The following is a 20647-nucleotide window of genomic DNA, read 5'->3' as shown; positions in this document are numbered from 1 at the left end:
CATTCTTCTCAGAAGTGCTTTCTACTCCTTTTGTGCTCAGGTCTAAGGAGGGGTAGGTTTGAATTGTCTTGGCCTGAGCATTGACAGAAGTAGGCAGGATCCAGGGAAGCACAGCATTTCTGTGCAGTGCACAGTGAGCATGAGGATTTTCACATGTTTTTTTTCCAGAATATCCAATTGAGATCACAGAGTGCCAGCAGAAATCTGGCCATTCCAACCAGCAATGAAGCTTTCAATTGCTTTTTTAATAAATCAGGAGATAGGTATGGTCACACTTGTAGGCTGAGCAGAGAAGTGACTGTCATCCAAAGGGATTGGGGTTTTTAAAGGGGGTTTGGGGGCTTGTTCTTAGGGAATGTTAATCCTCTGAAGATTTCTAATACCAACAGAAAATGTTTCTTTCACTGTTCAGACATCAGGGTAGAGTGTCCCTTTTAAACAGTTTAAACATAGGTAGTGAAATATGTACTTGTGGGGATTGGGTTGGGGGGGGTTGGACCTTTTAGTTGTTTCTTTTTCTTCTAGCTGTTCATTGCTGCTTGTTTCCTGTGACCTGAAGATGTTAATATAGTTTTTGATGTCTGTTGTCATTACAGTTTGATATCTGCTGCCCATTCTTTCCTTTCCCAGAACACCACTCTAGTTTTACCCTCTTTTGGACAAGATTTCTTCTCCTCATACTGTTGCTATCCTTAAGTTCTATGGGATATTTTTCTGCTATAGGTTTTTTTAGAATGAATTATTTTTCAATAGCTCAACTCTGGAAAAGGAGTTAAAATCTGAAAAGGAACAGAGGCAAACTTTGCAAAAAGAACTGCACCAAGAGAAAGATGCAACCACTCTGCTTAAAACAGAATTGCAACAGATGGAAGGACTGAAAAAGGTATGCACAAGCTTCAAGTGTTCAGAACAACTGAATGTGATTTATTTTTTTAAGCATGAACATTCTTGTTAACCTGAAGAAGATTTGCTCCTGTGTATGGAGCAGTTTAGATTCTGAGGGCACAATTGCACATCTGTATCTGTCTGTGTGCTCATGGGTGGGCACAGGACTGATATGTTCTAGCTCTGCTCAGCAATGTTCAAAGCCTGAAAATCTTCCTCTTTCTGGTAAATACGGTTAAATGATTTCATCATTTGTGCAGAACCAGTGGGTAGCTCAGCCATGTAATTCTAAACATCAAGCCTCAGAAATAAGTTTGTAAAGAAGCTGATTCTTGTGAACTGGTTGGGTAGTTTGGGTAGATTGATCAAGGTTATTGGTCAAACAGTGAACAAAAACGTTGATTTCATGCTTGATTTTATAGGAACTGAGAAAACTGCAGGACGAGAAGCAGCAGTTGGAGAAAGTCTGTGAGGAACAGGAACAAGCTCTTCAGGAAATGGGACTTCATCTCAGCCAGTAAGTTCTAGGAACTGAACTCCTGTAAGTGACATAACCTGGAGTATCAAACTCTAATACCAAGAATTTTAAACCTCATCCAGTTACAAAAATCAATTGATGTAAGAATTTTAGGAGGTAGTTACTAGGCATGGGAAACTAAAGAGCCATGAAATAAAAATAAGGGAGATCCTTGTAAGAGTGAGCTGGCTGAGAGATGAAACACTGCAGGAAATGTTTAGTTCTTACAGTGGAACTGTGCTTTTCCCACATTCTTCTGATTATACTGAAAAGGGGGCAAACCCCAAGGTGACAAAGTTTCCTGGTGATAGTGAGTGGTTCAGAGGCATAATGGGGGGCTGGCTGAAGAATTGAGATTTGAGGTGTAGATTCAGTGGCTGGACAATGGAATGGGAGGGAAAACCAAACACAACTAAATATAAAGTCATGCAGAGGGCATAATTTTTTTTTCCAGATCAAAGTTGAAGATGGAAGACATTAAAGAAGTCAATAAAGCACTAAAGGTACTCTACATCTCATGGGTATTTGGACTGTACATACAAATTTCATTTAACACCTTCAAATTTCACCACAGTTATTCTGCTCTAAAAGGTGGCTTTTGAAAAATACCAACAACATTGGTAAAATGCCTTTGAATTTTGTTTTGTAAGTTTATTTGTATCTCCAGTGTGATTTTTATTCAAATTTTCCAGGGTCATACTTGGCTGAAGGATGATGAAGCAACACACTGCAAGCAATGTGAAAAGGAATTCTCCATCTCAAGAAGGAAGGTAATGTTGCTCGGTGGATTATTTTTAAACAATCTGTGGCAAACAAAAATGGTGCTGTTGCCTAGTTTGCAAGGGAAGACTGACTCTGCTTCAATTCCAGATCTTGTTGGCATGATAGCTACACAGGGATTAATTTGGCATTTCCCATCCTAAATATAGTGTTTCCTCCTGCTTTTGAGTGCTCTCCTTGGTGGGAGCTGCTGTGGGCTGTGTTCAGTCTCCCCTCCCGGCTGAGCAGGCTCCGTGCCCGGCTCCCAGGGGGTGCTGCGGGGTCCTGGGCCGTGCTTTGGGACAGCGGGGGGGCACCCGGCAGCCCAGGGGCCCGATCTCCTCCCTGTAGAGCCGGGCCGGAGAGCAAGGCCTGGCTGCGGGAGGGGTGATCTGGAGAGAGCTCCATCAGTCCAGGCCCGGGCCTGCTCCTGCTCCTGCTCCCGCTCCGCCCTGAGCCAGGGGGAGCGCAGTTCCCGGCTGTGGAGGGCGGGCGGCTGCGCCGGGATCGGCTGCACAGGATCGTGCCCGGTGTTGGGCCCTGCGCAGGAGGAAGTGCTGCCGGGAGGGCTGGGCCTGGTGGGGAGTGAAGGGGGATGTCAGTGTCCTCAGAAACCCTTCCCGAGGTCTGACTTCTCTCTTCCTGGTGCTGCTTTTAGGCAGCTGTGCTCACCCTGACTCTGTTTGCAGCACCACTGCAGGAACTGTGGGGATATCTTCTGCAACACTTGTTCCAGTAACGAACTCGCACTGCCGTCGTACCCTAAACCCGTCCGTGTCTGCGACACCTGTCACACGTTGCTGCTCCAGCGGTGTTCCTCCAACTCCTCCTAAGGCCCTCCCACCCTTGACAGAAGCGCTTTAACATTGGAAAGTAGCCATTATTTTTTTAATTCTGAATTGCAAGTGTCCTCTGTGCAGCAGACTGGCTGGTCTCTGATAATTTCCTCTGTGGGACAGAGCAGTGTAAAATAATTTGTAGGGACTGTGCAAGCTAATGCTTCTCCCAACTGGAATAATTAAGAAACTTATATCGACTGTAATTTCCCTTAAAGTTCTATTTGAAACTAAAATCACTTTTCTGATTTTTATAGGTATTTGTATTAAAATTTGTATATGGCATTTCTACATTTATTTCATCCCTGTAGACATCCCTGTCTCTGCACATGAACTTCAGTTCCTCTGTACCTTCACTGTAGGTGCTCCTGTGTGTCTCCTGGCTCATGTACAGTTTTGTATTTGCTCTAAGTCAGAGAGGAAAAGGTCAGTTTATGAATTGTCTATAGAAAGAGCTTTATGGGGAGTGTCGATGAATGTGCCTTCAGTTCACTGCGGAGTCAAAACCTGCACATTGTACTTGTTCTGGAAGTCGCTGTGACCACGGTGTGGTAGTTACACAATAAAGCCTTTTGCAAAAACTGAAAGCAAGAGACATTCTGATTTTAAACAGCTGTTGGTCACAGATGCCAGAAGAGAATGTTCTTATCCAGCCATGCACATCCAGGGCTTAAGCTAAAGACTCCAGAACGAGTCTGGGATACCTGACCAATGCTGTGGTATTCTGGAAAGTGTGAGATGAAGCCCCTGCTCTGCAGCAGCTTCCACCCTTCCCTGGAAGAAAGGGGGCAGTGACTCCAGCTCGCCGTGCCCACCCCTGTGACACAGCAGGGCAGCTCTGCCCCAGCCCAGGGGTGTTCGTTCTGTCAGGCCTGGGCACAGCTGCAGCCGGGTCCCAGAGCAGTTTGTGTTATGGAGCACCAGCACGCTGGGCTGTTGCCGCACCCCAGGAACTACAGGGTGAAGGCACCACTGTCCCCAACAGCACCCTCGTGGAGATGTGCACCCTCCAACAGGAATGTTGTGAGAGCCACAGGTTCCAGAAGAGCTCCTTGAGGCTCCCTGTGGAACAGTGCAAACCCAGGGGTGATCCCCCAGCTCTGCCAGGGGTTTAGCAGAGCCCATTGAGCTGGGCTCCAGCTGCCAGTTCTGACCTCAGCCATCCCCCCTCAGGAAGCAGGGTTTTACCACAGCAGACACAGCTGTGGCTGCAGCACACAGTGCTCAGGAGTCAACCTTTACAGCTCCCCCCTGGAGAAGAAGTATCTTCTTCACTGTAGAAAGGGACCTCAGGTTTGTAACCCTTTAGGACAAAGGGTTCATTACTAAGGGCAAGCACAGGTACTACAGCAAAGGCAGGGAAGCAGATGCTGTATTATTTCAGGGAAACTTGCAGTGCTCAAAAGCTGTAACTAAGTTACAAAACCACATCTTTAAGCAGGATGTTTTACAAGTTGCATTTATTGAAACATGGTTGCAGAAGCTGCTGAGTCCACTGATGCCTACAAGAAAGTACAGAATCACCTCTCACCCCACCCCCAGCAGCTTTATGGCCCAGAGCCCCTGCTCAGGGCACAGCCGTGCAGCACTTTGACCCAACACACACTGGCTGCCCCCAGCAGCGGGGTGGCCTCCTTTGCTACCCCCAGTTGTCACTGTAACACTACAGGCCAGCGCTCAGCAAGAGGAGTGGCTGCTCAGGGCAGCTGCATGGCAAGAGCACTACAGTCACACAGGACACAGATGCAAGTGTAGTTACAAGAAGCTGGAGGTCAAAAAGGAGTGAGTTCCAGTTTTTAAAAGGAAGATTTATTTAACAAGTTTCACTTAGCGCAATACACCTAAAAAGGAAATCACAATACAATGAAAGATTAAATCAAGGCCTCAGAATTTTATACGAACACCAAGACCAAAATCCTAAAGTAGCCGTATTGCGTCTCAACATGTTTCCCCCATTAACTTAAAAAAAAAAAAAAAGCTTTAACATGCCTTACAGGATATTAAAAGAAATAAACTAGAACTAACATGCCAAATGTTCACTTTGATTTTCAGACACAGCTTCTATATTGGTTCTTTACAAAAAAGCATGTCTCTTTTCAACATGTATTCAAAACAGTGTCGGATGTAATATGGTATAAGAGCAACATTTAACATAATTCAAACAGCTTTAACCTAAATACGCTTACTGCTTAAATACACTCCTACAACAAAACTAACTTGAGAAACGCTCCAAATCGTTTAACAGTTAAAGTCTTTACTTGGTTATTACATCCTAGATGAATGTTCATTTCTGTATGTTCAAAAATACTGAACCTGAAGGGTTTTAAAACAATCCTGAATTCACTTACAGTAAAGCATAAATCACAAGCTCGTATTGCAAAACTGTTAAACTTAGTTTTTTGTTTTTTTGTTTTTTAAAAAAGATGCGACCAAAAGTCAGCGATTGGTTACATTCCCCAGCCACCACTCATGTTGGACATGTTGGACATGCCGCCCATGCCGTTCACTCCCATGGATGCGCGGTTCCCACTGCTGTAGTAGCTGCTGTTCATGGCGCCCTGGCTCCCGGGGTCTGAGGGGGAAACCGACAGCAGGTTCACAGCTGCCTCAGGCCGACTCGAAGCATCCTTGCCCCAACGCCTGTCCTTGCTGGGCCACCTCGTAAATACCGTCTACCGTGCCCAACGCTGCAAAGTGTCAGTTTACAGCTCCGTACCCAAAGTCAGTCACCGGTTGTTCAATGACAGCATGAGCTCTGCATCACCCCCCTTCCCAATCCAGAGCTTTAGCACCGCTCTGGGGGCATGGGGAGGACCCAGCCTCCCACATCCCCTCCCCCCCGTTTGTACTGTGTTGAAACAAAGCTGGTCTCCAGCTTTTAGACTAAGAAAGGAAGTGATCAGAGCAATGCAAGTCTGGAGACTGGCATTTCCTACTCCTTTCAGAGTAAGTTTCCACATTTCTTCCCTCACCTTCCCATTTCTCTTTTGAATAGATTCCCCCCCTCCCAGTTACCCATTATTTTTAACATTCACAACAGCCACGTCTTCCAGGGCTTGTGCTGCCCAGGCTGTAGCACAACCCTTCAACACCAGTGAAGGGCATGTTCAGCCAGCAGCACCCAGCCCACCTGAAACCAGCAAAGAAATGCTCTTACCATAGCCACTCATGCTGCTTTGACCTCCATATCCTCCTCCATAACCCCCACTCAGCTGCTGGCTGCCTGGAGCACCATAACTGGATTGGCTTCCTTCCAAGGTAAGGATAAAAACGTTAAGAACTTGGCTGTCAAAGTCTGCTCATCATCAACAAACCCATCCCTCACCCAACAGCCCCAGCATTCTGCCACAGCCTCTCTCACACCCAGGGAACTTAAGTATACAAGGTAACAAATTCAAGGAAAGTGATCGGGTTTCTGAAGACACCCCTCCAGTCAAACAGGACTTCAAAAATTGCTTTTCCTTTTGAAGTTTCTCTGGACTGTACAGAACAGTGTGATGTTCTATTGGTCTGCATTATACATAAGACACCCCAAAAGACTTAAGCTTGGCTTTAAGTGACCTCACAGAGGACTGCTGCTGCCTGTCCAGAAGAGCACCAGCTCGTTAACTGGAGTTTGTATATGGTCCCAACAGACTTATTCCTGCTCCACACTGGTTGTGCACCACAGCACTGCTGTGGCTCACTTAAGCTCACTAACAACTGCTCTTCACCTCATCATTTGTACATCACTCCTACAAAGCTCTTTTGTAGTTCAAGTATCAGTATTAGACTTCAAACATTTTGTGATCAGAGTACTACAACAGCAGCAGTGTACCCACACCCCCACACCCTCGAGAAAGGAGCCCCCCCAGAAACCAACCCCACCTTCACCTCTAAGAAACCAGCCCAGTTGGGTGTCAAGAGGGTATCTGCCTTATAGACACAACAGCAATAGATTTGTGCTGCTAACAGACATTTTAGATTTTTAAACAATTTTGGGGTTTGCTAGAGCAATTCAGACAGTTTCTTCCCAATTCCAAATACATTTCTCCCTCACCACCAAGACCAAGCTTGAGTGGCAAGTCACGTGCCACAGATACATCCTCTATCACCAGACTATGTCCCAAGAAGGGAGAGGGAAGGAGAATAAAAGGACAGGAGGAAGCTCCCACCTTTGCACCACCCACATTCCCAGAAGCCACTCATCCCACCAGCCACCCCACACCACATTTTATTTAACCTAATAATTGTCAAATATATTCCCAAAAGGTTTACATACCTGCCAGTGTGCTAGTGTTCCAATCTTGGACTACCCCTTCCGATTCCTTGACTGTGTGAACAAAGACAGAATGCTGAATTTCAGTTTTGATCCAGGCACAGAATAAGCAGGAGCTGCACAAAATGTGCCAGCTTCCTTCAATAGCAAGCACCTGTTTAAAAGTGCAGCGAGACCATCACACATACCCATTGCTCCCATCATCTGACTGCCATAGGCACCACCAGTTCCTCCTGCTGTAGAATTCAGGAAGAGTTCTACATATCTGTGTTCTGAAAGAAGAAAGTTTTGCCATGAGACCATGCAGCTTGTCTCACTGCAAGTGAAGCTGCAGTAAAATCCTTGGCATTCCAGTGACAGCACATGCCCTACAGCTGCACTGCTGTCATTTCCCTAAATCCACCTATTCCAAGCAGCCAGACTTACGCATATTTGCTTTGTCTTTGGACATAGCAGCCACTGCATCCTCGTGAGTAGCAAATTCAACGTCTGCCTCTCCAGTTACTCTGCCATCTGGTCCAATTTCAATGTGTACTCTTACAGGGTTCAGAGGTGAGAAGAACTACACACGGAACAGTCACACAGATTAAAACGCACCGATGCAACAGCTGGGGTTTACAAGCAGCCCTGTTCCATAAAGGAACACTCTCCAGCTGCAGTGCAGCTGGCATGTCCAACGAGGACCACAGGACCCGAAGGCATGCACAAGGGAAGGGAGCAGCATTTGGGACTCACGTTGTAGATGTCGTTCTCCGTGGCTCTGTAGGGCAGACCTCGCATGTGGACGCAGTGGCCAGTGGTGCTCTGGAAGGTGGACGATCCGTCGCCGTACCTGTGGTCCGACATCCCTGCAGAGAAAAGAGTCCATTCTAGGTCTTTCAGATGTATTTTAGTTTCTTTTGACACATGTCGTAAGTTCAGTTACTGTTCCTATTAGAGATCTCTTACCTCTTCCAAATCTATCAGAACCAAACCCATAGCCATCATTATACCCATTGTAGTCATCATAACCTCCATAACCTAGAAACAGATTGGACATGTTCATTTCAACTACACAAAGATCCAAATAAACGTTCATTTCGACTACAGAAAGATCCAAATACACACGTACACACTGCAAACAACAGCTTACAAAGTTTCATTTCTTCTACAAGAACTAAAGCCAAGGACACATACAAACCAGCAGTTACAAAGCAGGGAAGACACTACCAGGTCCAAGTGTTGCTGCTTTTCATACGAGCAGCTCCCTCGGACTCTGTGCACTTACCTCCTCCGTAGGCTCCACGCCTCATTCTCTCCAAGCTACTTCCTCTACCCAGGCTGTTATATCCGCGCGTAAGACCGGGCCTGTCGTACGGACCAGGCCTCTGCATTGCCAACAGCTTGCGAGGAGGGTCGTAGTGAGTGCGCACTTCTGCTCGGCTACTCTTGAAGATCTCAATGTACCTACAAGTGTTTCCACAGGAACAAGTCAGTCTTTGATCTCTTCCACAAACACCTCACAACTTCACATTACAACAAGCCATTTAGTCATAGCCTTGACACTGGCGGTAATTTTAAGCCAGGTTTCCTTACATTATGTAGGCAATGACATTCTATTTTATGCTACATTACAATCAAATCAGTGTATTTTCAAGAAATTAAAATTACTGAAGGGTTTATGTGCTCCTCATACTTGGCAGTATCCCAGCCTTAAGGGTGGGGGAGCAGTACTGATTTCCCCACCCACCTCCCCCCAATTTAAGGTGTTAGTCAAAAAACGTAGGAGGGACTGGCGTCCACTCAACTCAGCACCATTTTGCTTGAGGCAATGGAAACAGAGGGTTAAAAACCTGGTCTCCACCAAGAGTTTAACCCATCAGGATGCCACAAAAAGCTCTGCATGTACTAGTGAACCCAGCCTATGCTTCAGTGATTCAGCGTAGGCAAAAGGTGCATGCTTCAATGAAAAATAGTCACAAGTAAAATAGAATAAAAACCCTTTGTGACAATTTCTTGAAAGCTATGCTTATTACATTGAAGATTAATACAGTAAGTAAATTTGTTACATTTCAACTTATAAAACAAGTTTAGAAAGTATCACATTTTCTTATGGTAGTAAGAGTACTGTGCATGTCTTTAGAGCTAAAGGCAGAATTGGTGCTATTTGAGAAGTTAAAGCCATAGTCTCTCAACTTTGTCACTTCCAAGCTATCAGTTTTGCACTCCTGTTATTACTCAGGTTTCAAAGCACAATTTAGTTTAGCCCAATTTTATCTTGCATGTTTTGGGTAGATCCAAACAGTCTGTGCCACAGATGTAGCAATCAATGGCTTTACTCATCACTGAGTTAGGGACCAAAACACTGTTTTGATTTGGATGTTAACACTTTCAGAAGAGAGAATATGGATTTAATTGTTTACCATAAGAAAAGTGACAGAGCCAACCAACCATCCATCCCCACCTGTGCCCTATTCTTTCCTTGTGTTTCTTTAGAGCCTTTTCAGCTATTTCCTGTGAAGCAAACTGCACGAAGGCCTCCCCCGTACTCCTCCCCTGGAAGTCCACCGGCAATGTTATCCCATTTGGCACGATTTCCAACCCTTCAACCCAAGGACAAATAACCCCAGTAGGGGGGCAATATTAACATCACAAGCCCAGTCATGAGTTTTTTCTTATAGCTTTAAAAACACCAGAATTTAAACACTTTTAAGTGAATGGTATGTTGATTCTAGAACACCAGAAGAAAAAAAGGCACGTCAACAAAGAGCTCCACGATCACATACCATTCAGTTCAGGTTCTTAACCCACCCTGCAGAGCACAGAAATGCTCTGAGAGTCAGGAACAACTCCTCAGAGAAGGCATCTAATGCAGGGTGCATTAAGAACCTCACATATTATTACAAACCTCTTCAATTCTGTGAAAGTATTTAAGACGAACTTTTTAAGAGAACTTAAAATTCAAACACAGCAAATTAAACAGCTTTATATAGAACAAGTAATTTTACCAGAAGTCACTCAAATAAAATAATTAGTCTTATGCAAACATCAAGTTTCAGCATTGATTTTTTTTATCTTTAGGAGTGCTTAATTAAGAAAAAAATCATGAAGTAATTTTTAAGTATTAGTTCCTGAACAGAAAAGGCACATTTTGTATATTAAGCACATTAACAGTTTTTAAAGCTTGAATTACTTCACCAAGTAAGAAAAAAACAGCTTAAAACGTACATGCTTAGAAATTGCTTGTTCATATCACCGTTTCAGAAAACAAAAAACAAGTCCTGAAGTTGTAAAATTGGAAATATTTCTACTGTATTTTAAAGCAAAACAGTAAGTTCAATTATATCTTGTTATAGCAAAACATTTAGAAATCTACTATTTTGAAAATACTATCAAAATGAAATCCTAAAGAAATCAATAGCTTTTATTCTTAGGCATTTTTAATAGTTTGTAATTCCAGTTTCTAAAACATATGGTAGCTGCAAAAAAAGTAAAAAATTAGTCAAAATAAGACATTATCTCTTCATCCACAAAAACTTTGAGCTAGGCAACATCAAGGGTTTCTTTCTTTCCCCTTAGAAAGAAAAGGGGGCAAATCTGTACTTGGGTAGAGTTCAACAGGTTGTTTTTCTCTGGACTTTCATTCAGTACTAAATCTATGCTTGGAAGCAGCCATGGGCTCAATGCCTGCCCTTTCTCAGATCCTGCTCCTCACACAGAGTCCGGAGGTGAGGGTGTTGTACATCCTTCACTGACAGGGTAAAGCAGCAGAGACTGGGGGTGGAAATATCCTCTCACCTGAATTGTTCACTTTAATTTGGAAGGCAAGACACTTGTTTTCTGCAATGCTTACATGGAACAATATGTCCCACTAAGTATATATTCAAGTAGCTCTTTGGCATTCCCTAAATTATGATCAGGTACTTCAGGAATTGATCCAATGGATCCCTCAAGCACATATAACTAATAAAAAATTGGTTTATCTAGTTTTAATACCCATAAATACTGTTGGAAGGACTACAGGGCAATCCATGTTTCTTTGGTTTGTCGGGGTTTTTTTTTTTTTAGCATAAACCAATAGTGCTATAGCTACTACTTTTATCCCACATACCTGAAAAAAACTGTACAATTTCTTCTTTACTACAGCCAAATGGGAGTCCTCTAAGACGTACAAAACCATCATTAGCTGTATCAGGGCTGTTGGGACCAGTATGCTTCAGAACCCAATCCATTTCAACGTTGTTTGACTTGAAAACTGTAAAAGGCACTTAGAATTAATGCATTCTGGAAAAAGCAACGGCTTTAAAAGTCATTTGCCTTGAAACTAGTCAACTTATGATATACAAGTCCATTTGTCCTTCCACATGCATTTTAAAGAGATAAAGAAACAATCAACCAAAAACCCATCAAGCACGAACACATGTAAGTCAGTTACTAGACCAACTGAGTCAAACCTTCAACATATCTGTGTCCCATTGTTTCTCTGTCTTTTTTCAGGGCCAATTTCACATCCTCCTCTGATTCAAGTTCAGCAAATGCTTCTCCACTTGGCCTGCCCTCCCTGGTGTAGATGAAACGGATACCCAGAGCCCCATTCAGAATTTTGCAATCTGAAAACGAAATAGAAAGGTCAGAATTAATTTAGTTATAACAGGAACATTGTGACTTTACAAGTTGCATATATTCTAAAAAGAAAAACGTAGCAACAACTATCAAGTTGTAACAAGATGACAAAACCACCAAACCAGCAGTATTCTTGTTACAACCTTACAATGACCAAAGAGACTAACTAAAATTAAGTTACTCTTCTAGTCAAACCTACAGATTGGCAACTACAAATTATCTATCCATTTTCAAACCTTCTCTGCCTCAAGTTAAATGCACTATCTGCTTTTGATCTTAACTTTCTCATCAGCTTAAAACAAATAAGCAATAATAGCAATCAGTGCAAGTGTAATAAACTAAATCAGAACCAAGTCCAATTCATCAAATTCCTGAAGCAGCTTTAAAATCTCCAGCCACCGCAGAAAGCATGTGTTTCTCACTACAATTCATTACTGCAGAATGCTACTAATTCGGGGCAAGGACACACAGAATGAACACAAGAGAGCCTGTTAGGACAACACAGAGAATTAAACTGATTTAGTTTAATCTCAAGCAAGAATTCTGAAGTTTTCTTTAAAATGGAAGCTTCTCTTTCCTGGTTGCTCAAGCAGCGAAGGCAACCGTGGCCATCCCAGCAACGTGCAGACTAAGCCCCTTTGTGTGGAGTTCCTGCTCACACAAGCACGGCTTTGCATACCGGGCCCTGCCTGAAGCACTTGTTGCATTACAAACTTCACTGGCTCCTGAATGATTCCTGCTGCTGCTCCCTGCAGCGTTCCCACCGGCACAGAGTCCCCGGGAGGGATGCAGGATCCAGACACCAGAGCCCGGCCCCTCTCTGACACCCCCATCCTCCCCGGCCCCACTTACCAGAGAAGAATCTCTGTACCTCCTCGGTGGAGCAGGACCAAGGCAGCCCCCGGACTTTCACCACGTATCCCTCGCTGCTCTCCGTGTTAAGCATCACATTGGGGGTGAGGCTCTGCTCTGTCTCGGCTTCTGTGGTTGCTGGAGAAGACCAGAACGGGCCCTTTGAGACTCGTGCTCAGCACGGCCGCCACCCGCACCCCCTCAGAGCGCCCGGCGGCCCCCCTGGCCTGTGCCCTGGCCCTCCCCGAGCCTCCTCTGCCTCGGGCGCTGCCGCCTCACTCTCACGGTGCCGCTCCCGCCCCCGGCCCGCGCCCTGCCCCTTCCCCGCACGCACACATGGTGGGGCTCCGCGCTGGTTCTAGGGCTCCGAGCCTGATCCGCTGTCCGGAGAGCGCCTAGTCCCGGTCAGGCGGCAGCGAGCGGGCGAGCCTGTGGCGAGAGCGCGCTAGGAAATGGCGGCGGGTGCTCCCGCTTCCGCTGGGCCGGGCCTTCCGCCGCACAAAGAGCGCGGGCCCGGACGCCGCCCTGGCGGGCCCGCGGGCCCCCGGCGATGGCGCAGCGCCCGCGGCGGGTTCGGGGAGAGCGACGTGTGTGCGTGTGCGTGGAGCGGGCACAGAGCACAGGGTACCGAGCGCCGCGAGCCCCGCGCCAGTCACGCTCACGGGAGGAGCGGCTGCAGCGTGGCCGGATCGTGCGCGTGCGCGCTGGGCCCGGCCCCGCCCCCGGGACACCCCGCGCGCGCCGCCGCCTGTCCGCGCCTGTGCGCACGCGCCGCCCGCCCGCCCGCGCGCCGAACAAAGCCCCGGCCCCGCGTGCCCCGAGCGCCGCTCTGCGCATGCCCCGCACGCCCTCAGCCCCCCCCTCACCCTTACACCGCCCTCCCGGGCCGGTCACGGTGCCGACACTCGGCCCGCACCGACAGCGAGGGGGCTCTGGCTGCACAGAGAGGTGTGTGGGAACTAGCACTTACCAGCTTCAAATGCTGACGCTACCCCACGTGAAACAATCTGCTCGCTTCGGTCACTGAAGCCTGGTGTGTTTGGAGGAGATGGGGAGAGAAGAGACAATGGGTCACAATTATCATAAAAGAAAGGAAAAGTTTACTCCCTCCCGTCTCCTCCAAACACACCAGACCTGGCTAGATTTCACCCTGAATCTCGTAGTTAGAGGCAGGAGTTACAGGAGTAACTCACCATCTAAGAATTCTCCATGCCCTCTCCTTCCACTGGAAAGAACAAGCAGCTCATGTTTCAACTTGCCCACGCAGGGGGTAGGGGACCCGTGCCCAGAGGTGAGCAGGCTCCATAAAGCCCCTGACAAGGGTTATTTGGAGCCCAGAAGCTGCTCAGAGCTGCCTCTGGATGAACATCATTCATCCATGCATGCTTCTTCTCCAGTCAGTACCAAAAAGGACTGCAAACCTACACGGCCTCATCTCTCATGTAAGTCCTTGAGGTGTTTACTGTAAAAACACCGATCTGGACCACTAACAACTACCGAACTGCCACAGCTAGAGGATTTTTGAAAAATGAAAAAAAAACAAACCAAAACAAAACAACCCCGCATACTCAGGATACTTCTGTAAATCGAGCACACGGCGCAGTCCTTTGCACTAATGCAAATCTGCTCAGTGAGTGGAACCGCGTTAGTCATTTCCCGCACAAAGCTGCCCTGCCCCATTTCAGCCGCCAAACGCCCATTTCGGAATCCCGCGGCGGCAGGAGCGGGGTACAAGGGGCGGCAGGAGGGGGCAGCGCCTCCGCCTCTTCCCGGGGAGCGGCCATCCCGCCCACCGGCGGGCGGGATACTTAAAACTGCGCGGGAGCTGCTGGGAACCCCCTGGGCTCCCGCTCCGAAAAGCCATGTCCACCCCCGCCAAGCGGCACTGCCAGAGCCCGGCCGGCTCCCTCGACTCCAGCTTCCAGAAGCGCCTCAGGAAAGTTTCCATCGAGGGGAACATCGGTGAGCTCGGCGGCGCGGGATAGGGACCGGCCGGGGGGTCAGCACAGGAGCGCGCCGAGGGGCTGGGATGGGGGAGGAGGAGGGGAGAGGGCAATGCGGGGCTTGTCCGCCCGGCTCTGCGGGCAGCGAGGGGCTCTGCAGGGAGAACGGGGTCGGGACCACGTCGGGAAACCACTGCCACGGCCGGGTGCCCGTCGGTGCCCCCGAGGCGCAGGGAGACTGTGGAGATGAGCTCCGCCGGGTTGCGCTGCCCGTTCGCTCCCGCCCGCGCCAATTCCCGGCGCCTGCGCGGCCGCTCCCGCGCTCCCCCCGCCGGCCGCGCCGAGCTCCGCCCGCCGCCAAAGCTCCTAAAATGTCGGCTCGGTGTCTTATCGCCCGCCTGGCCCGGGCGCGGCCCTTCTGGTGCCGCAGATTACCGCTGTTTTCGCCCCGGGAGCCCCGCTCCCCGAATGCCGCACCGACTGCCCCTCACAAACCTCACCGCTGCCCCTGTACCCGTCACCTACCACCGCTCTGATCAACCCCTAGTGAACTTCTCATATCTCCTGCAGCTGCAGGGAAGTCAACGTTTGTGAGCCTGCTGGAGAAGCACAGCGATGAGTGGGAGATCATTCCCGAGCCCATCGCCAAGTGGTGCAATGTCCAGACAACCGAGGATGAGTATCAGGTAGGTGTGCGGGATGTGGGTCAGGACAACCAAACTGCAAAGAATTTTGTGATAAGGGAGCTATGCCAAAATCCAACCGTACTTAGTCTGCAGTAGCCAGAGTCATCCCCACTATCACACCAGTCGGTCAGGCACTCAGAAATGTTAAGGCAAGATACTACTGAATGTATATTCCAAATCATATCCCTACTCCACAGAATCACACTAAAATGTGGAACTCGACAAACAACCTACTTAAAGAAGCAGTTATGACTACTACAATCACCTGACAAAAAAGTCTCTTTGATCCTATGCTAAGCATTTTCCTTACAAAAAAAAAAACCACCAAAAAAACACCCAACACACAAAAAACACAAGTGTATGAATTCTCACTTTAACAAACCAGAATTCCAGATTGAGAAAAGGAAATAAAAATCCTGCAAATATCTGGTATTGAATTTTTTTCTCTTGCCTTCTAGGAACTTTCAACATCTCAGAAGAGCGGAGGAAATCTGCTTCAAATGCTGTACGACAAACCCACAAGATGGGCTTACACCTTTCAGACTTATGCTTGCTTGAGCCGAGTAAGAGCACAGTTAAAACCAGTCTCAGCAAAGCTACAGGAAGCAGAACATCCAGTGCAATTTTTTGAGAGATCTGTGTACAGTGACAGGTAATTATTCTCACAGCACAGCAAGAACTCACATTAATAGCTCCAGGTCTTTAAAGACATAGAGCTGGAGAACACTTGATATTAAAATAATACCTGCAGGGAGCAGGCTTGATTAAGGGCAGACATTTTTTCAATACCATGATTTTTGGTCTAATGACAAGTGTTTTGGTAGTTCATTTTTGTCATTCCTGGCATGAGACTGATGTCTTTCATTGCAGATATGTATTTGCTTCTAACCTGTTTGAGTCTGGGAACATTAATGAAACAGAGTGGTCTATTTATCAGGACTGGCACACATGGCTCTTGAATCAGTTTCAATCAGATATAGAACTGGATGGCATGATCTACCTCAGAACCACACCCCAGGTATGCTCACTGAAGGTGAAAGTTTTTCAGTTCCAACTTCATTTTCCAGGGGCTTAACAGGGTACAAAAAAAGTTATTACAGACTTAACTTGTTTATGTTCAGCCAAGCATTTAAAATTAATGCTCACTAATGTCCAGCATTAGTCCTCCTGAGTTAAGGTTGATCCTTTGAGCTGATTTAACCTACAACACATGATTAATGACCACATTTATGCTTCTTTTTCTTTTTCCAGAAATGCATGGAAAGGCTACAGATGAGGGGAAGAGAAGAGGAACAAGGAATTGAGCTTGAGTATTTGGAAAACCTCCACTATAAACACGAAACCTGGCTCCATGAAAGGACTATGAGGTAGGAACCCATTTTCTGTAGCAAGTTTCAACTTGCAGGCAAGGTTCTTTCAGCTTTATACTAAAGTTAATAAAACCAAAGTTTAAGTCTAGCTTCACTCAGGCACACTTGAAAGGATTTATTTTTAGACCCACTTCTCAGTTTTCAAAGATGGAACTTCATCTAATTTGAAACCTTTGTTAAGCATTAGCTCCAACTAGGAAGCTTTATAGCTGTAACTCCAGCAAGGATATGGATTTTGCTAATTGGAAGGGCACAGGAATAGGGCAGATGAAATAGTTTTCAATGGCCAATCACAGAAGTCACTTACTAAGCAGCTTTGTGTTCCAGTGCATGGGGGGGCAAGGTCCCAACTACCTTTAAACTTGCAGGACTATATTTCAACAAAGTTTAGTTTATTTTGAAGCCAGGATTAATATTTACTCAGAAAGGCTTTTGGCAGACGCTGTTACACACAAGAAATCCAATCAGCAACTGAGTGATCTCTGCACACCAACTTCCTTATTCTTACCAGCTTTCCCATCTAAGGGATCTCTAAACGTGAAAGCAGACTTCAAGTTTTCCTCTAAAGGAGCCCAAAATCCTCTACTGACTGAGAAGCACTACAATTCTAGGAAAAGTACATTATCAGTTACATCTACTTTCCTAAGTTTGATGTAGGATTACCCAAATGCTTTGGAGACAGAAGGCAGCAAATAGTGTGGAATTTTGGGAATGCGTATGTTGTGTACTCATTCCAAACTTGTAAGCAAGCATTTCCTGTGTTTTTCACAGAATCACTTGAAGTCTGCAAGCACAAGTTAGAATGTTGTTCAGCACACTTACTACATTTCCACACTTAAAAGAATAACTACTGCTTGAAGAGAAAAACACATCCAGTTGCACAACTACTGCTCCCATCTGTTCTTAAACTGAAGCCAAAATGGTCTTGCTTATCTCTAAGACATTTTAAATATCTGTCTTATAACCTGTTAAAGAGGCCATCCCCACGCAAGGAAGCTTTAAAAATGCATATTAGTAAATGGATTACATGGGGGAAGACTCAGGGTAAGCAATACTTTAAAAAAGTACTCACTCTTACAGAATCAATTCCTGATGATTGATTCTGGGACAGAAAGAATGGGATAAAGAAAGCTAAAGTAAAAAAACAAACTATCTTTTCCTCTCACTTGTACATAACAAATAGATACTAAGAGCCCAGATTTGTGAAATCTAGGGAAGTTGTGGTGATACCATGTTGACTGGGTTACACAAGAGCAATTAAGGACAAACTTGACTTGGGCTTTACACTTAAGTCATGGCCATCAGCATTAACATCTCAGGTGCACTAGTAATCTGACTAATGCTGCACCCTTGGAAAGCAACTAAAGAACTGGAGTCTTATGCACAATACTTTATGCCATGTTCTTCCATTTAACAGAGTTGATTTTGAGAACCTCAAAGAGATTCCTATTCTAGTTTTGGATGTTAATGAAGATTTTAAAAATGATGAGATTAAACAGGAGTACCTGATCGATAAGGTAAGTAGCAAATATTGTTTCTCTGTATCTGCTTTTCTTCTGTAGTTATCAATTTATGTTCTTAAAATTTGTGATGAAGTGCTTATTTGAGGCTTGTAAAAATCATTCTCCTTCGAGATCTTTCTGCCCCCTCACACAACACATCTGACAAAGGTTATACACAGGGCTCAGTTTCCTGAAGAGTTCCAAATGCATGAAATGAGACTTCCAAGTAGAGTTGGGAAGAAAAGTAAACAGCCATTTGAGGAAACAAGGTGGCAGTAAAGAGGTCACTTGAGTTAAAATGGTGTTTACCAGTTCCAAGGAAAGGCAAGCCTTAGGGAGTAAATGCTGGAGCAGTGTGTTGTGTGCCCAGGCTGTGGCAAAAAAAAAAAATAACCAAAACTCCTTAAAAGCATGGGGATGTGCTCTTCTACCAAACCCTCCTCCATCTTGTTCTGGGTCATCGATTTGAGATTACTGCAGAATGACTCCTTCAAGCCAAACCTAATCCCCCCCATTAAATAGCTCAAAATAAACCAGGAAGGGGAGTGCACTGTTCAGTTGTGGAGGTATTTCTTATTATATCCTCATAGAAACCAGCAATTAACAGCTTAGAGTTCTGTACAGACTACACTCAGACATGCCACCTTTAACCTTGCCCCTCTGAAAGGCCACTAGCATTTCAGGTCACAAATTAAAAATGTAGGGGCAAAACATCCTTGGAAACTGTATAGTAACAAACTATTTGTTTCCAAACAAAGGGAAAAGCCTGGTATTTCAGATTTTAATACATCAAATATTATATATACTTTTTTGTTTTTGACAGGTCAAGTCTTTCCTGACTTCTTAAGAAGATGAAAATTAATTCAAACAACAAGTCCCTGAAGTTCCAGATTTAGACTTATCAATCAGTGTGTTCAAGAATTTACTTTAACCAAATGCATTACCTGTATAGCTTATTTTAAAGCAAGACCAAAACGTTAAATATCATTTGGGGTTTTTTCCCTTGTCTGACTTGTGTGAGTTTGATAGTTTTCTGTATAGCTAAAACAAACAAATATGGGGCACTTCGATAATGTTTTTCCTGTGTATTCTCCACTGTTTAATAAAGATTTAAAAGTCCTACTGCCTATGAGCTGTTTGTCCCCGCGGGGGAGCTCAGCGGTTGTCAATGGCTGACACCCAGTAAACAGATAGCAGGCGCTGAGCTGGGTTGTTTTGCAATAACTGGCACGGGTTCACCATTTTAAGACGAGACTGTTATGGCGTCCAGAAAAACCTTTACTTTCAACTTCTGCTTAATCGCGTGACCGTTCCCACCGGCTTTAACGCTACTTAAGACTGGACGTTAGACCTGTAATAAACTGTAATTTGCGCTTATCTCGTTTACGATCTCACCTCCCCCAATCCCCCCCGCACACGAATTCCCCCCAACCCAACCCCCCCCAACGCGGGGAGGGACCCGCGGGCGCAGCGGAGGCGGGACAGCGACCCCGGAGAGCCCCCCCCGGCCCGGCCCCGCCCGCACGACGCACGATGGGGGTTGAGCTGCGCACGCGGCCGGGCCGAGCCCCCTCAGCGGCCCCGCCGCCATCGCGGGGCCTCCGCGGCACGTCCGGGAGAGACCGGCCTCCCCTCCCTCCCCCCCGTCCTTCCCTCCCGGCCCCTCTCCCCCCCCCGCCGCCGCCGGGCCTTACCCAAGCCGGGGATCTCGCCCTCGGTCTCCTCGGTGTGACAAGGGTCCATCTTGGCCGCGCCTTCCCCGCAGGGCCCGTGAGAAGAACAAAGCTGGGCGGAGGTGGGGAGAGGAAGGGGGGGCGCTCAGGCGCTGCGCGACAAACGGAAACAAAAAAAAGCTCAGCGGCGGCCGGGGAAGGTGCCTCGCGGCGGCCTGGGTGGTTTCTGGGCGCTCCCGGCGGGGATGGGGGGCGATGCAACCGCAGAGCGCTCTCGATGCCGTTCGCTCAGCTCCGAATGCGCAGCGCCCGCTCCGCGCCTATAAATGGCCGCCGGCCGCGCCGCGCCGCGCGCTGACGTCACACGCCGCCCGCCCCCGCCAGCCAATGGCCGCGTGACAAATTGAACACGGCCAGTCACGTCCGGCCCCGCGCGCGCGGCGGGGGGGGAGCGGCGGATGGGGGGGGAAGCGCGGCCGCCGCGGGGGTCCCGCGAGCCCCCTCTCCCCGGGGACCCGGCTGCGAGTCCCGCCTGCCCCAGCTCGAGTCGGAACCCCCCGTCTACCCGCCGGTTCGAGTCCCGCCCCCGCCCGTCCCGCTTCCCCGGACATGGCGGTGGCCTTGTCCCTCCCTCCCCACCCGCCCCGCCGATCCACCCCCCCAGTCCCGCTTCGTCCCCGCTCCCCCCTGGGAGCCCCCGCTCACGGCGAGCTGCGGCCGCGGGGCTGCGGCGGCGATCGACGGCTCCGCGCACTGCGGCCCCG

General features: G+C 47.2%; 3 protein-coding genes across 15 annotated transcripts in view; 2 read left to right on the top strand and 1 right to left on the bottom strand.

Annotated features, from left to right (window-relative positions):
* RUFY1 (RUN and FYVE domain containing 1) overlaps positions 1 to 5404 on the top strand; it is a 17336-nt gene extending 11932 nt beyond the window's left edge. For all 5 annotated transcript variants that reach the window (XM_051793854.1, XM_051793859.1, XM_051793858.1 and 2 more), the window contains exons 14-18: positions 754 to 883; positions 1308 to 1402; positions 1857 to 1905; positions 2095 to 2172; positions 2851 to 5404. In XM_051793854.1, the coding sequence (XP_051649814.1) occupies positions 754 to 883; positions 1308 to 1402; positions 1857 to 1905; positions 2095 to 2172; positions 2851 to 2994 (496 nt within the window). In that variant the 3' untranslated portion in view covers positions 2995 to 5404. The remainder of the gene's footprint in view (positions 1 to 753; positions 884 to 1307; positions 1403 to 1856; positions 1906 to 2094; positions 2173 to 2850) is intronic.
* On the bottom strand, positions 4781 to 20647 carry HNRNPH1 (heterogeneous nuclear ribonucleoprotein H1). Of its 8 annotated transcripts, XM_051793871.1 has the most exons (15): positions 20589 to 20647; positions 19905 to 20035; positions 13680 to 13739; positions 12710 to 12847; positions 11689 to 11844; positions 11346 to 11489; positions 9699 to 9837; positions 8523 to 8701; positions 8204 to 8275; positions 7991 to 8124; positions 7682 to 7817; positions 7444 to 7527; positions 7259 to 7309; positions 6155 to 6247; positions 4781 to 5569 (listed from the first exon to the last, which is right to left on the bottom strand). In XM_051793871.1, exons 2-15 carry the CDS (start codon positions 19951 to 19953, stop codon positions 5445 to 5447), a joined length of 1560 nt encoding a protein of 519 aa, XP_051649831.1. In that variant the 5' UTR covers positions 19954 to 20035; positions 20589 to 20647; the 3' UTR covers positions 4781 to 5444. The 8 variants fall into 8 exon arrangements, with proteins under 8 accessions (XP_051649831.1, XP_051649835.1, XP_051649830.1 ...); XM_051793875.1 differs by lacking the exon at positions 13680 to 13739; XM_051793870.1 differs by lacking the exon at positions 20589 to 20647 and having other exon boundaries at positions 19905 to 20277.
* Positions 14465 to 19329, top strand: LOC127473814 (deoxycytidine kinase 2). Of its 2 annotated transcripts, XM_051793903.1 has the most exons (7): positions 14562 to 14671; positions 15223 to 15338; positions 15797 to 15990; positions 16209 to 16356; positions 16590 to 16705; positions 18126 to 18225; positions 19034 to 19329. In XM_051793903.1, exons 1-7 carry the CDS (start codon positions 14572 to 14574, stop codon positions 19055 to 19057), a joined length of 798 nt encoding a protein of 265 aa, XP_051649863.1. In that variant the 5' UTR covers positions 14562 to 14571; the 3' UTR covers positions 19058 to 19329. The 2 variants fall into 2 exon arrangements, with proteins under 2 accessions (XP_051649862.1, XP_051649863.1); XM_051793902.1 differs by lacking the exon at positions 19034 to 19329 and having other exon boundaries at positions 14465 to 14671; positions 18126 to 18270.

Source organism: Manacus candei, unplaced genomic scaffold, assembly GCF_025592945.1.
Source record: "Manacus candei isolate 608988 ecotype Guabito, Panama unplaced genomic scaffold, ASM2559294v1 h1tg000037l, whole genome shotgun sequence".
Lineage (NCBI taxonomy): Eukaryota > Metazoa > Chordata > Aves > Passeriformes > Pipridae > Manacus > Manacus candei.
This window is presented reverse-complemented; position numbering and strand designations above follow the sequence as displayed.